Genomic DNA, 11,167 nt, shown 5'->3' with positions numbered 1-11,167 from the left:
AAGCGCATGCGTGCAGCGTTGCCTGACCAAAAAGACTACAAGGTCCAGAGACGCTTGCGGCATCTCGCGCAAAAGTCCGTAGTTGAAAGTGGCAAAGGGGTCCAAACAGGAGGAAGTAAGACTCCACTGGTGAGTTAGGGGTCGTCTCCGTACCCCAATAAACATAAAGAGCGTCTCAACCCAGTCAGCTTGCTGGTGGGGGCGGGGGTACCCTTCTTTCAGAAAACCCACCCTTCAATTTCTCTCCCTTTTGTCGTAATAGGGGCGTGGTGGTTTGTGATCCTTGCATCTGTCACTTAGGGTCAGGGCTTGGGTCTTGCCCTGAAGACCCTCGGAAGACCCGGCCCCAGCGCAACTATGAACTTGGAGCGGGTGTCCAACGAGGAGAAGTTGAACCTGTGCCGGAAGTACTACCTGGGTAAGGGCTGATATCTTAGGGTCCCCGGAGAAGAGAGGGGACGGGACTAGAGCGCCTGGGGGCCTGGATTCTTGGGTCTAGAGGATGAAGTGGCTGGGGACGCCGACTCCTGGGTCCCAAGAGAGGAAGGGCCTGGGTCCTGAGGAAGGAGGAGACTGGGGCCTCAATTTCTGGGTCCCAAGAGAGGAGGGGAGTTGGGGGCCTGGTCTCCTGGTCCTGCCGAAAAGATGGTTGAGGACTCAGATTCCTGGATCCCGGGGAGGAGTCAGGATTCTTGAATCCCTGATAGCAGAGATCTCCATTTGAATTTGGGTATGGGAGAGGACCTTCCAAATTGGTCAGCTACGTGGGTGTTGGGAGGATCCTCATTGCCTTAAGTCCCAGTTTATTTTCTTCTCTTTAGGTGGGTTTGCTTTCCTGCCTTTTCTCTGGTTGGTCAACATCTTCTGGTTCTTCCGAGAGGCCTTCCTTGTCCCGGCATACACAGAACAGAGCCAAATCAAAGGCTGTGAGTCCAGGGCACAGATGAAGGGAGGCCATCGGGTGTGGGGAGGGGGTCTCTGGGAGCCTTGGTGGGAAGGGACAATGGAGGTTCCAGAATTCTGGGACTCTGTGGAAGAGAAGAGAGGGCCGGTCTCGGGGAGACCAGAGAGCAGGTGGTGGCCAACCTTTCCCCTCCTGTTCCCTCTTACAGATGTCTGGCGCTCAGCTGTGGGCTTCCTCTTCTGGGTGATTGTACTCACCACTTGGATCACTATCTTCCAGATCTACCGGCCACGTTGGGGCGCCCTTGGGGACTACCTCTCCTTCACCATACCCCTGGGTACCCCCTGACAACTTCTGCACAGGCCTGAGGACCAGGATGGGCTCCTCTTCTCCAAGCCCACTCTCAAGCCCCTAAGACTTGTTCCTATCTCCTGTGTTCTCTGCTGACATCCCTTAATAAAGGACCCTAATTCTCAATATTGACTTCCTGGGATCTTTTGGAGGTTGAAACTTAAAATGATTATTAATATTCAGAAACATTTATTGATTGCTTACTTTGTGCTAGACTTAGTGCTTCATACATGATGCGCATTAGTTCACTGTATACTACTCATAACCCTTCAAAAATAGGAACTTTCTTGCTTGGGAACCCTATTGTACAGATCTGGAACCAAGGAAGGAATAATACTTTCATTACTAGGGACTGTCATCCTGTACAGGTAGTATGTGAATTTGAAAACATTACTTCGCCCTCATTATTCTTATCGGAAGTGTGGATCACAATGCTACCCCCTAGAATTTATCTATGCCAAGGCACATGTGGTAAATGGAAGTTCCTCATTTTCTGAAGGAGATTGTCTGCAGCAATAGACATGTATTCAAGAGATTTATTAGAGGAGGTTTCCTTGATCCTCCTATTTAAAATTTCAGTCCCCACCTTGGCACCCCCTGTGGAGCCCTACATCAAGGACACCCTACATCAAGGACACAGGACAAAAACTCTGGAATTAACCGAGCCCCCATAGCAACTGTTGCCATGGCCTCTCCTAATCTAAACCGGACAGCCCCCCACCCCGACTCCATATTAGGTAAAATATTCACCATGTAGTAACCTTGTAGCTTCCTGACCAATCACCTAATGCCATCCTGCTCGCAGGATTTTTCTTTGTCTTGAGGCTATAAAAGTTGGCTGCCAGCCCACACAGGGGGTTGACTTTCCCTGGCTACCAGGAAGTTGGCCCGCTGTTCTTGCAGCGACCCTTCTCTTTAATAAACTCTATCTTCCTTACATTCTGCCTTGTGCCTGGAAATTCTTTTCCAACCCGCGCTCGGGCCACCACACTCCCTATGTCTCTTTCAGGCTATATCCTTTCTCCTCTTACATTTCATTTAAAATATTCTACTTGTTTATTGTTCGTCTTCCATCCTCTAAAATATAAGCTCATTAGGGCAAGGATTTTTGTCCATATTGTTCACTGCGGTGTCCCCAGTACCTAGAGTACCTGGCTCAGGTACTTAATATTTGCTAAGTGAATGAGGCTGCACGTTAAAAGAGTTTAACAGGTAGCTGGCACCTAGTGAGTGCTTAGTTAAGAGGGAACCCAGCCTAGCCCCAGAATTGTTTTCCTCTTAGGGACCAAGAGAGACTCCCACGGTTAAATAACTCCTGTTAAATAGCCAAATTTGTGTTACTCAAATCTTCTAATACTATAAGTGCCAAGCAGCCTCGCGACGCTCTGATCCTTGGTCTCCCACCATGCCTCGCGCGGCGCAGGCGCCCTTACTTCGGCTGAGTCTCGGGAGCTAGAACTACACCTCCCAGGAAGCGCCCTGGGATATTGTTGGTTTGTTTCCGGAAACCTGGACCACCCCCACCCCAGAAAGGTGGGACTTAGAGCTGGGAACCGACAGCGGCAGCTGTGAATTGGCCAGGGTACGAGATTGACGGTTGCATTGACTAATGGAAACAAGGGACTGCCGAAGGGCCCGCCCACAGAAGGTGAACTGGAGGAGGTGGCGGCTTCCGCGGCCGTCGCGGCCGGACACTGCTCAGGGCGGAGGACTGCCCACACGCGAAGCTTACCTTTGACTTCTCCCCGTCTGCCTCTGGCCTTGACTTGTGACCGTAGGCTCATTTGGGCTTCTCTGACCCAGCTAGCCAGACCCCAGACCCCAACCATGTTCCCGGTGAAGGTGAAAGTGGAGAAATCAGGTGAGGACCCCGAGGTCGGGGGCCTGTAGGGGAGCACCGGACTGATCAGGGTGTGGGAGTCCCTATAGACAGCATTATCGCGATAAGGCGGACTACGCGACTTCTCCCCGCAGCCCATCTGACTATCGCTGTCAGGCATCGAGCGATTCCTGCCACCTTGATACCCTCCCGGTGTGTGTTCAGGATAGCTTTGAGGTTGAATGGTGGTGACTCAGGCAGTGGTGTGGTGCGGTAAGACATGGGGATCCCGAGCCGTGTGACTCAAAGAAGGACTCTTTTCTCCGTTTCCCCATTTCTCGCAGTGGTCCTGAGTCCAGCATTTGCTGAGCACCTGAAGTACGGGAAAGCTTTTAATCCTCGTAGTCACTGTATCCCAATAATCCTAGGACGTGGGAAATGTGGAAGATGGGGAAACTGAATCTGAGAGAGAGGAGGTCATTTTGGGTTGGGGCCAAGCTTGATGGGAACCCAGGACTGGCACGTTAAGGGTGGTGGGAGAGGCGTGGAATCCAGACAACAAAATAATACTAAAATGACGTGAGATGTTAAATGCTATAAGTGGTAATAAAACGAAACAGGAGAAGGTAGGGAGATCAGGAGTGAGGCCAGGTGAGGGAGAGAGCGATGAGGATAAGTGAGGGAACAGCAAATCTGACAAAGGAAATAGCTTTGAAACAGCGGAGAGGTGAAAGCCTTGTCCGGAGTGTTCAAGGGCCAGCACGGAGGCCAGTGTGGCTGGAGCAGAGCGAGTGATGTAGAAAGTGTGAGGAGATGAGAGCAAAGGTGGGGGGTGGGCAGGTCTTTGGCTTTTGCTCTGAGGGAAATGGGGAGCCAAGGGAGGGTTTTGAACCAAGGAGGGAGTTTTACAGGACGGCCCCCCAGATGCCAAAAAATGCCCCCAAAATCGTGGGTGGAAAAGTGAAGGGGGCCTGACCACAACAAAATAATGGTGAGGAAGGAGTAGGCAGGGTCATGGAGGCCTGTGAACACCAGGCTGAAACACTCAGACTCTGCCCCAGGGGGGCACTGCAGAGTCGTGGAGGGTTCTAAGCAGGGAAGGATCAGGGTCAGGTTTGGGTTTAGGAAGATTCCCCTGGCCACCTTGTGGAGGGTTCATTAGAAGGGGAGACTGAGGCTGGGAGCCCAGGGGGAGGGAGGGAAAGGACCCAGGTGGGCAGACTAGGGAGGCGGGAGAGACACTCAGGGGATCAAGTGGACAGGCCATGGGGTGGGCGGGGGAGGGAGAGAAGTGACCTTGTTGAGGCCCAGGGAGGGATGGGGTGACAGTGTGGATAAACCTGAGAAGGGGGTCCAGGAAAAGGGATAAGTTTAGAGAGACACTGAGGCCAGTGTGGGACCCAGTAGGTAGCAGGAGCCTGGGGGATATCAAAGGGAAAGTGTCCAGGGTCAGGAGAGAAACAAGGACTAGGGAAAGAGAGGTGGGCATGATCCATACCTTGGCTCCTAACCAAGGCTCTTTGCTAGAATCTCAGCTGCCCCCAGCCCTGCATCCCCACCCTGTCTCTCCTCTGAGTCATGTCTCCTGGTCTCTTCAGGAAGTCTCAGGGCTGGCAAAGCATGTCCCCAAGTGTCCTTCCAGGCTCTGAGTGCTGGGTCAGAGCTCCTACTAGTTGGAAGAGAAGAGTGAACACCCCACAAGAGTAAGAGGGGAATATTTATAACATCATCACCTACTTATGTTCCGTGATGAAGAGAGGCAAACACACAGGCTGACAGGGCCAGGCAGGGGCTGTGGCATGCAGGAAGGTGGGCCCAGATCTCATTTCCTGGGGGAAAAAAAAGCCAAAAATGGGTATTTGAGATGAAATCTCCCAATTATTAAATGTAGTCATCTTATTCAGATTTAACTCAGATTTAAAATAACACAACTACCTCAGCCAAACAGAGCACATCTGGCGGCTGGATTCTGCACCCAGTTTGAGTCCGTGCCTTATAACTTCAGCTGTGGAGCCAGATGACCTGGGTGCAAATCCTCAGCCTTGCGATTTCCTAGCTGTGTGACTTTGGGCAAGTAGCCTAACATCTCTGTGCCTCAGTTTCATCATTTTTAAAATGGGGATAAACATCATATTTACCTGCCAGGGTTATTGTGAAAACTCAGTGGGTTAATATGTGTGATGTGCTTGGAACAGTGCTTGGCACATAATAAGCACTCTATATATGTTACTCGTTATTATTGCATCCTGCTAAGAGATTCATATACAACATAGGTTTGTTTAAACCTCAAAACAGTCCTAGCAGGTAGATACCATTCGGAGACCCATTTTCGAGATGAGGAAACAGGCTCAGTGAGGTAAGGTGAGTCACCTTAGGTCACACATGAGCATGTGGGTCAGCCCTGGAAGCCAGAGCTCTTGCTCATCATTTCAATAGTCTCTGCCCACTGTACCCTCCCAGCATGCCTGGGCCTGACCGAAGGATTGGATACACATGCCCTTCCCCGGCCCAGTGGCTGCCCACCTGCCGTGGGCCTGGGAAGTGACTCCTCGGTACCCTCTTCCCCAGAGTTGGAGATGGCAAAGGCCCGGAACCAACTGGATGCTGTTCTGCAGTGTCTGCTGGAGAAGAGTCACATGGACAGGTTGGGACCTGGCCCAGCATGGGGTCATAGGGAGTTGGGGGCCCTGGGTGGGACCCCAGAGGCTGGCTTAGGGAGGAAGGGGCCCAATGGATGAGGCCACTGGGTGCCTTCCCACCCTGGGCCCTTGGAACCCTGAGCCTACAGTTCTCCTCTGCTACCAGGGAGCGTCTGGATGAGGAAGCTGGGAAGACCCCCTCAGACACCCACAACAAGTAAGTTTTATTGATGGGATCTGTGTTTGAGGGTTTGTGGTAGATAACTTCTTTCCTCATCCAAGCCCTGACCACCCTGCCCCATGCTTTCTCCACCGCACTCCTAACCACTCTCCGTGTACAAAGGCCCTGGGGCAGCAGAAGCTTAGGTCCCCTGATGATGCCACCTCGGGCCCCGGTGTGGGGGGAACACAAGGCCTAAGGAGTTGGTGGCGTCTATATGAGCTTGATCACAGTACCCCAAGGGTGCCCTTTCAGGGGTTTTGAGCAGGCATTTGTTCAAGGGTAAGCCTGCTGACGCCCTGTCTCTCCCCACAGGGATTGCTCCATCACGGCCAGCGGCAAACGGTAAGGTGGCAGGGGCCCCAGCCAGCTGATGAGAGGTCCTCAGTCCCCACCCCGGTCCTGAAATTCTCCCTCCCCACACAGGCCATCTGCCCGATTCCCCCATCAGCGGAGGAAGAAGAGGAGGGAGATGGATGAGGGGCTGGCCGAGGGAGGGCCACAGCGATCCAGTGAGTAGTTGGTGGCCCTGGAGGGCAGGCAGTGATGGCGGTCTACGTGACGATATTCATACCCCTCCCACTCTCACCACCCTAGACTCGTACGTGATCAAGCTGTTTGACCGGAGCGTGGACTTGGCTCAGTTCAGTGAGAACACACCGCTGTACCCGATCTGCCGAGCCTGGATGCGCAACAGCCCCACAGTGCGCGAGCGTGAACACTCACCCAGTTCACCGCTGCCCCCACTGCCTGAGGATGAGGAGGTGGGATGGGTGGTGGGCCCCCGCCCAGCAGCCAGGGAGGGCAGTGGGTAGACAGTCGCAAGGTACCTTCCCCCCAAGCTAATGGGATAGACAAGCATAGGTCTCTGTGTCTCTCGGGTAACTCCTGGATCCGGTGAGGTACACAGATAGGAACCTTTAGGCCAGGGGAACGGTTGGAGTGCCCCAGAGCAGACAGACGTGGCTATCCGGTCTGGGAGGGAGAGGGGACAGGGTTCCTCTGGGCAAATAGATGTGACCTCCAAGATCAGGGGTTCCCAAGAGCTGGGGGACTGGGAAGGGGTTCTTAGTGCAAACAGGTGTAGCCACCTGGCCTAGGGGAGCAGATGGGGACCCCTTGGGCTGGGAATGGAAGTCTCCATAGATAGAGGTCTGTGTGCTGGGCAGGAGTAATTGAGGAGATCCCTGGGTTGGATAGGAGAAAACAGGGATCATTGGAGCAGACAGACATGACTCCTAAGTACAGGTCCCTGGTGAGACCCTCATGTCTTTTGTCACTGGGAAAGGAAGGAGGTGTGAAATGTGTGCCCCTGGCCCTCTTCTCTGACTCTCTTGGGCTTGGTGTGGGGTCCTGTATCCTCAGGGTTCAGAGGTCACCAACAGCAAGAGTCGTGATGTGTATAAGCTGCCTCCACCCACAGCTCCCGGACCACCCGGAGATGCCTGTAGATCCCGAATTCCATCCCCACTGCAGCCTGAGACCCAGGGTACCCCTGATGATGAGGTGGGTGTGCAAGGCCAGCCTGGGGCAATGGGGCAGGAGTTGTGGGGCTCGGGCGTGGCCACCCAGCCTGGCCTCTCTGTCCATGCAGCCCTCTGAGCCTGAGCCCTCACCCTCCACACTCATCTACCGAAACATGCAGCGCTGGAAACGCATCCGCCAGAGGTGAGCATCCCCCAAGTGCTTGTTCCCTGTGGCCTGTGCTCCAACTGCTGAGTCCTCCCTCTGCCTTCCCCCCACCCCAACTGCAGGTGGAAGGAGGCATCCCATCGGAACCAGCTTCGTTACTCAGAAAGCATGAAGATCCTACGGGAGATGTACGAGCGACAGTGATGTTCCCCTCTCCCCACCCCCACCCCAATAAACATTCCCCTCCTCCACACTGGCCTCCGCTTTCTCCAGCCCATCCTTCCCGGATCAGACATAAAGAAGTTGGCACAGTTCTAGCACATTTATTGGGGGAGTGAGGAGACGGGGCATCAGGGAATTTGAGGCGAGAGAAAGATTGTGGGGAATCAAAGAAAGTGGCTGCTTGGTTGGGTCTTGGAGAATAAGGGGAGGGGTGTGGAAGGTGGATATGTGGTTGGAGACTTGGGGGTCAAGACAGTGACTGGGGGGTTCTGGTTAGAGCTGGGCGTAGGGGCCTAGGACATCCGTGCAGAGTCTGAGGAGATGGGATGGGTATCTGTACAGTGTGAGGTTGAGGGTCCTGGTTGGCCTAGAATAGGTGTACAAGGGTGGGGGTCAGAAAAGGGGTTCAAGAGTCTGGGGGTGGCTGGCTGAGGTTTCAAGTTAGAAGATGGGTTGGGGGGAGAGAGTGAGGAGAAGTGGAGTATCTGGTTGGAATGAGGGGAAGGACCCAGAGTCTTGGGGACCAGGCCAGGAAGGTCCAGGGTGGGAGGTCTGTGCAGAGTCTGGGACATTTGAGGGGAAGCAGGGGCTTATGCTTGACTAGCCTAGGCCTACCTAGGGTGGGGGCAGGTCTGTCTACACCATAATCTTGGGTTGGGGGGGGACTGAAACGGGGTGTGGAGATGTTTTCCTAGAGAAGTCAGAAGGAAATAGGGAGTTTGGAGTGGGGTTCTATGCCAAGCGGGGTCAGTGGGGATGGGAGACTACAGGCTGAGAGCCTGTGCTTGTAGGGTCTGGAAGCCAGAGAGGTGTTGGGAGGTTTGAAAACAGGAGAGTGTGTGAGAGAGGGAGTGTCAGCGGAAAGGTCTAGGTTATCAAGGCTGAGTCTAGGTTGGAAGGTTCAAGGCAGATCCCAGATTGGGTGGGCGGGTAGTCTTGGCGCGCTCGGGATATCTGGCTAGGCGGAGTCAGGTCGGCTTTAAAAGTGCGGTGGAGGGGCCTCAGGCGGCTCCCAGGGTTCAAGCGTGCCCTGGCTCCTACTTGCCGGCAGCCGCTGGCGGCGACGGCAGTGGAGCCTGGGCCGGAGCAGGTGCGGCCTGGATGGAAAGGACGCCCTCAGGGGACAGCGCGGACGTCACGGCCGCAGGGTCCACGCCAGGCGGCAAGCGGTAGCGGCGGTGAAACTCGCGCGCGATGTATCCGTGCTCATCCTGGAGGGAAAGAGGCTTGAGGGGCTCGGCCCATTCCCTGTAGATGCCCCGCCCCTCCGGTCTGCGGATCCCGCGTACTTGTTCTGGCCCCGCCCCCGCCAGCGGGCTCACCGGGCGCTCCTCGTGGCGCGCGTGCACCTCCACGTGGTCGCCAACCACCTTGACGGCGATTTCCTCCGGTGAGAAGTGCTTCACATCCAGCAGCACCGAGAAATGCCCGGGGTCGGTCGATACCTGTGCACAGCCCGATAGTCATTGGGCGGGGCGAGGCTCCGGGGACCCAGAAAGGCCCCTCCCCTTGGTTCTCCGTTGGTTCCGGTGCTGCAGCTGTTCCTGGCCTCTGGAACTGGGGCGTCCCCTTTCCTACACGTAGCCACCGAGGACCTCTTCGCCCAGAATAACTGAGATCATCCCTCCCCTTGTGGCCACTGGGATTCCCCTCTCATCCATAGTGATGAGGCCCCCTTACCCTGCAAGGTCAGGGACCTCCGTCCTCACGGGGTAAGGCCTGCCCTCTCCCCCAGTGTCAGCAACGCCGTAGTCAGCGTGTCCTTCTGAACACTGCTCAGCCCCCTTCCCCTCAGAGCCCCAGGGGCTCTTACTGCGCCACCCCCGCCAGAAATCGTCAAGATGCCTCCTCCCACAGTCTCCCCTTTCTACCCTCCCACTCGAGTCACGGGATTGCTTGAGCCCTCAGTAGTTACCAGTACTCCTCCCCCACTTCTGAGTGGCCAGACCCCCCTTTCTCAAGTCACAGGACCCTCCCTCCCCTCTACCTCTCCAGGAGACATACAGTCACCACAGTCTCCAAACTCTCTTCCTCAGGAATAACAAAATATTCCCTCCCCTCGGGAGGCACTGGTAACCCCACGCCCTTCAGAATGACTGGGCTCCCCCTTTTTCCCAGATTCCCTGGGTCCCCAGCCTCCTTCAGAATCACCAAGACTTCCCTCAGAGTGACCGCCCCCACCCAATTACTGACCCAGCCCTTACACTCCCTCTCGAAGCTGAGACCCTCCTCAGACTGACGGGGACCTCCTACCCCTTTCAGTAACCTGAACTCCGAGAATCCATACTCAGGGAACTCCGGAAGCCCCTCTGAGGGGCCGGACTCTCTGGCCCGCTCAAAGTCAAGGGACATTCCTTCACCCCCCGCAGGGTGACCGGGGACCCCAGCCTTGGAAGTAGACGGGTTACCGCCCCTCCCCCAGGCCTGGCACCTGGGCGGTAGGCAGCGCCACGCTGGGTGCGCGCAAGTAGTAGGGGGCCAGCGCGGCGGGGCAGAGCGCAGCCAGCTCGGCCTCCAGCAGCCCCTCGCCGAAGCGCTGGTCGAAGAGGCGCCCGGGTGCCGAAAGCCCGGGCAACGGGGCCGAGGCGCGGCGCAACCAAGACGGCTGCACAGGCACCGGGATCTCCATCGTGCTCCGCCGCCGCCCTAGGCTCCGCAGTGCCCCAGCGGGTGCCGCCGCTGCTTTATAGTACGCTCTGTGTCCGCCCCTCGGCGGGCCGCCCGGGGACGTTGGGACTGCGGCCAGAGCCGGCCATTAATAGAGCCTTATTTAGACAGCCCAACAATGACTTGGCCATTTATTAAGCGCCTGCTGAATGCCAGGGAGGTATCATTCCCCAATTTTCCGAAAGGAAAACTAAAGCTGAGGAGGCGGAGCCTTGCCAGAGTGGGGTGCAAGCGTGGCGTTTGGGATCCACGGCCTGAGAAACCCACCAAAGAATTCCCAGTCCCTTTAATCCACCCCCGCCCCAAAGGCGCTCTGAGGATGACGCAGATGGCGGTCTTAGGAGCAGATTCCTGGGTACAGGGAATGCGGTAGCTGGGCCAGGCTGTCAGGAGGACACAGAACAGACCCTATTCCCATCTCAGCAGGGCCCTGGTCCCAGCCTAAGCCGGGCCTAATTCTGTGCGTCTGACTCAGCCTCGGGTGCACAGGACAGCGGGGTCTGCCAGGTGAGCAGCGGCCAGGGGGCGCGGGCAAGAACAGTCCAGGCTGGCCCCCCTGGGGCAGCGCGCCGGGGCCCAAAATAGCTCATTTTGATCCAGCCACCTCGGCCAGGAGCCCAGGCCTGGCATCTGGCGCAACCAGCTGCTCCTGGAGCAAGACGGAAGTGCTTAGATGACGGGGTGGGACTGGTAGGCTGCTGGACTGATGGAGG

At 56.0% G+C, this 11,167-nt stretch overlaps 3 protein-coding genes across 8 annotated transcripts; 2 read left to right on the top strand and 1 right to left on the bottom strand.

Annotated features, from left to right (window-relative positions):
* Positions 1 to 8: 8 nt before the first annotated feature.
* Positions 9 to 1,375, top strand: PSENEN (presenilin enhancer, gamma-secretase subunit). 3 transcript variants are annotated; one of them, XM_059999512.1, is made up of 4 exons: positions 9 to 129; positions 301 to 418; positions 822 to 926; positions 1,113 to 1,375. In XM_059999512.1, the coding sequence occupies exons 2-4, from the start codon at positions 358 to 360 to the stop codon at positions 1,250 to 1,252; spliced, it is 306 nt and encodes a 101-aa protein (XP_059855495.1). In that variant the 5' UTR covers positions 9 to 129; positions 301 to 357; the 3' UTR covers positions 1,253 to 1,375. The 3 variants fall into 3 exon arrangements, with proteins under 3 accessions (XP_059855495.1, XP_059855496.1, XP_059855494.1); XM_059999513.1 differs by having other exon boundaries at positions 11 to 129; positions 263 to 418; positions 1,184 to 1,375; XM_059999511.1 differs by having other exon boundaries at positions 11 to 129; positions 263 to 418.
* A 1,552-nt stretch (positions 1,376 to 2,927) lies between these two features.
* LIN37 (lin-37 DREAM MuvB core complex component) lies at positions 2,928 to 7,842 on the top strand. Of its 2 annotated transcripts, XM_059999474.1 has the most exons (9): positions 2,928 to 3,116; positions 5,643 to 5,718; positions 5,880 to 5,930; positions 6,249 to 6,278; positions 6,360 to 6,445; positions 6,531 to 6,697; positions 7,299 to 7,439; positions 7,528 to 7,601; positions 7,688 to 7,841. In XM_059999474.1, exons 1-9 carry the CDS (start codon positions 3,083 to 3,085, stop codon positions 7,767 to 7,769), a joined length of 741 nt encoding a protein of 246 aa, XP_059855457.1. In that variant the 5' UTR covers positions 2,928 to 3,082; the 3' UTR covers positions 7,770 to 7,841. The 2 variants fall into 2 exon arrangements, with proteins under 2 accessions (XP_059855457.1, XP_059855458.1); XM_059999475.1 differs by lacking the exons at positions 5,880 to 5,930; positions 6,249 to 6,278 and having other exon boundaries at positions 7,688 to 7,842.
* On the bottom strand, positions 4,774 to 10,457 carry HSPB6 (heat shock protein family B (small) member 6). Of its 3 annotated transcripts, none has more exons than XM_059999497.1 (3): positions 10,219 to 10,457; positions 9,110 to 9,232; positions 4,774 to 4,903 (listed from the first exon to the last, which is right to left on the bottom strand). In XM_059999497.1, exons 1-3 carry the CDS (start codon positions 10,414 to 10,416, stop codon positions 4,808 to 4,810), a joined length of 417 nt encoding a protein of 138 aa, XP_059855480.1. In that variant the 5' UTR covers positions 10,417 to 10,457; the 3' UTR covers positions 4,774 to 4,807. The 3 variants fall into 3 exon arrangements, with proteins under 3 accessions (XP_059855480.1, XP_059855478.1, XP_059855479.1); XM_059999495.1 differs by lacking the exon at positions 4,774 to 4,903 and adding an exon at positions 7,874 to 8,998 and having other exon boundaries at positions 9,077 to 9,232; XM_059999496.1 differs by lacking the exon at positions 4,774 to 4,903 and adding an exon at positions 7,874 to 8,998 and having other exon boundaries at positions 10,219 to 10,455.
* Positions 10,458 to 11,167: the final 710 nt, after the last annotated feature.

The sequence above is a fragment of the Delphinus delphis genome, chromosome 20 (genome assembly GCF_949987515.2).
Source record: "Delphinus delphis chromosome 20, mDelDel1.2, whole genome shotgun sequence".
NCBI lineage: Eukaryota > Metazoa > Chordata > Mammalia > Artiodactyla > Delphinidae > Delphinus > Delphinus delphis.
Note: the sequence above shows the minus strand (reverse complement) of the source record. Positions and strands in the feature narration are given on the sequence as shown.

What these genes read in the sequence shown, in the direction of transcription:
- HSPB6 (XM_059999495.1), bottom strand. Translation starts at nt 10,416, where the DNA reads ATGGAGATCCCGGTGCCTGTGCAGCCGTCTTGGTTGCGCCGCGCCTCG. An exon ending in TGGCGCTGCCTACCGCCCAG is followed by an intron (nt 9,233 to 10,218) that starts GTGCCAGGCCTG and finishes GGCTGTGCACAG; the next exon opens with GTATCGACCGACCCCGGGCA. An exon ending in CGGGGGCGGGGCCAGAACAA is followed by an intron (nt 8,999 to 9,076) that starts GTACGCGGGATC and finishes CTTTCCCTCCAG; the next exon opens with GATGAGCACGGATACATCGC.
- LIN37 (XM_059999474.1), top strand. Translation starts at nt 3,083, where the DNA reads ATGTTCCCGGTGAAGGTGAAAGTGGAGAAATCAG. An exon ending in GAGAAGAGTCACATGGACAG is followed by an intron (nt 5,719 to 5,879) that starts GTTGGGACCTGG and finishes CTCTGCTACCAG; the next exon opens with GGAGCGTCTGGATGAGGAAG. An exon ending in GGGAGGGCCACAGCGATCCA is followed by an intron (nt 6,446 to 6,530) that starts GTGAGTAGTTGG and finishes TCACCACCCTAG; the next exon opens with ACTCGTACGTGATCAAGCTG.
- PSENEN (XM_059999512.1), top strand. Translation starts at nt 358, where the DNA reads ATGAACTTGGAGCGGGTGTCCAACGAGGAGAAGTTGAACCTGTGCCGG. An exon ending in GTGCCGGAAGTACTACCTGG is followed by an intron (nt 419 to 821) that starts GTAAGGGCTGAT and finishes TCTTCTCTTTAG; the next exon opens with GTGGGTTTGCTTTCCTGCCT. An exon ending in ACAGAGCCAAATCAAAGGCT is followed by an intron (nt 927 to 1,112) that starts GTGAGTCCAGGG and finishes TCCCTCTTACAG; the next exon opens with ATGTCTGGCGCTCAGCTGTG.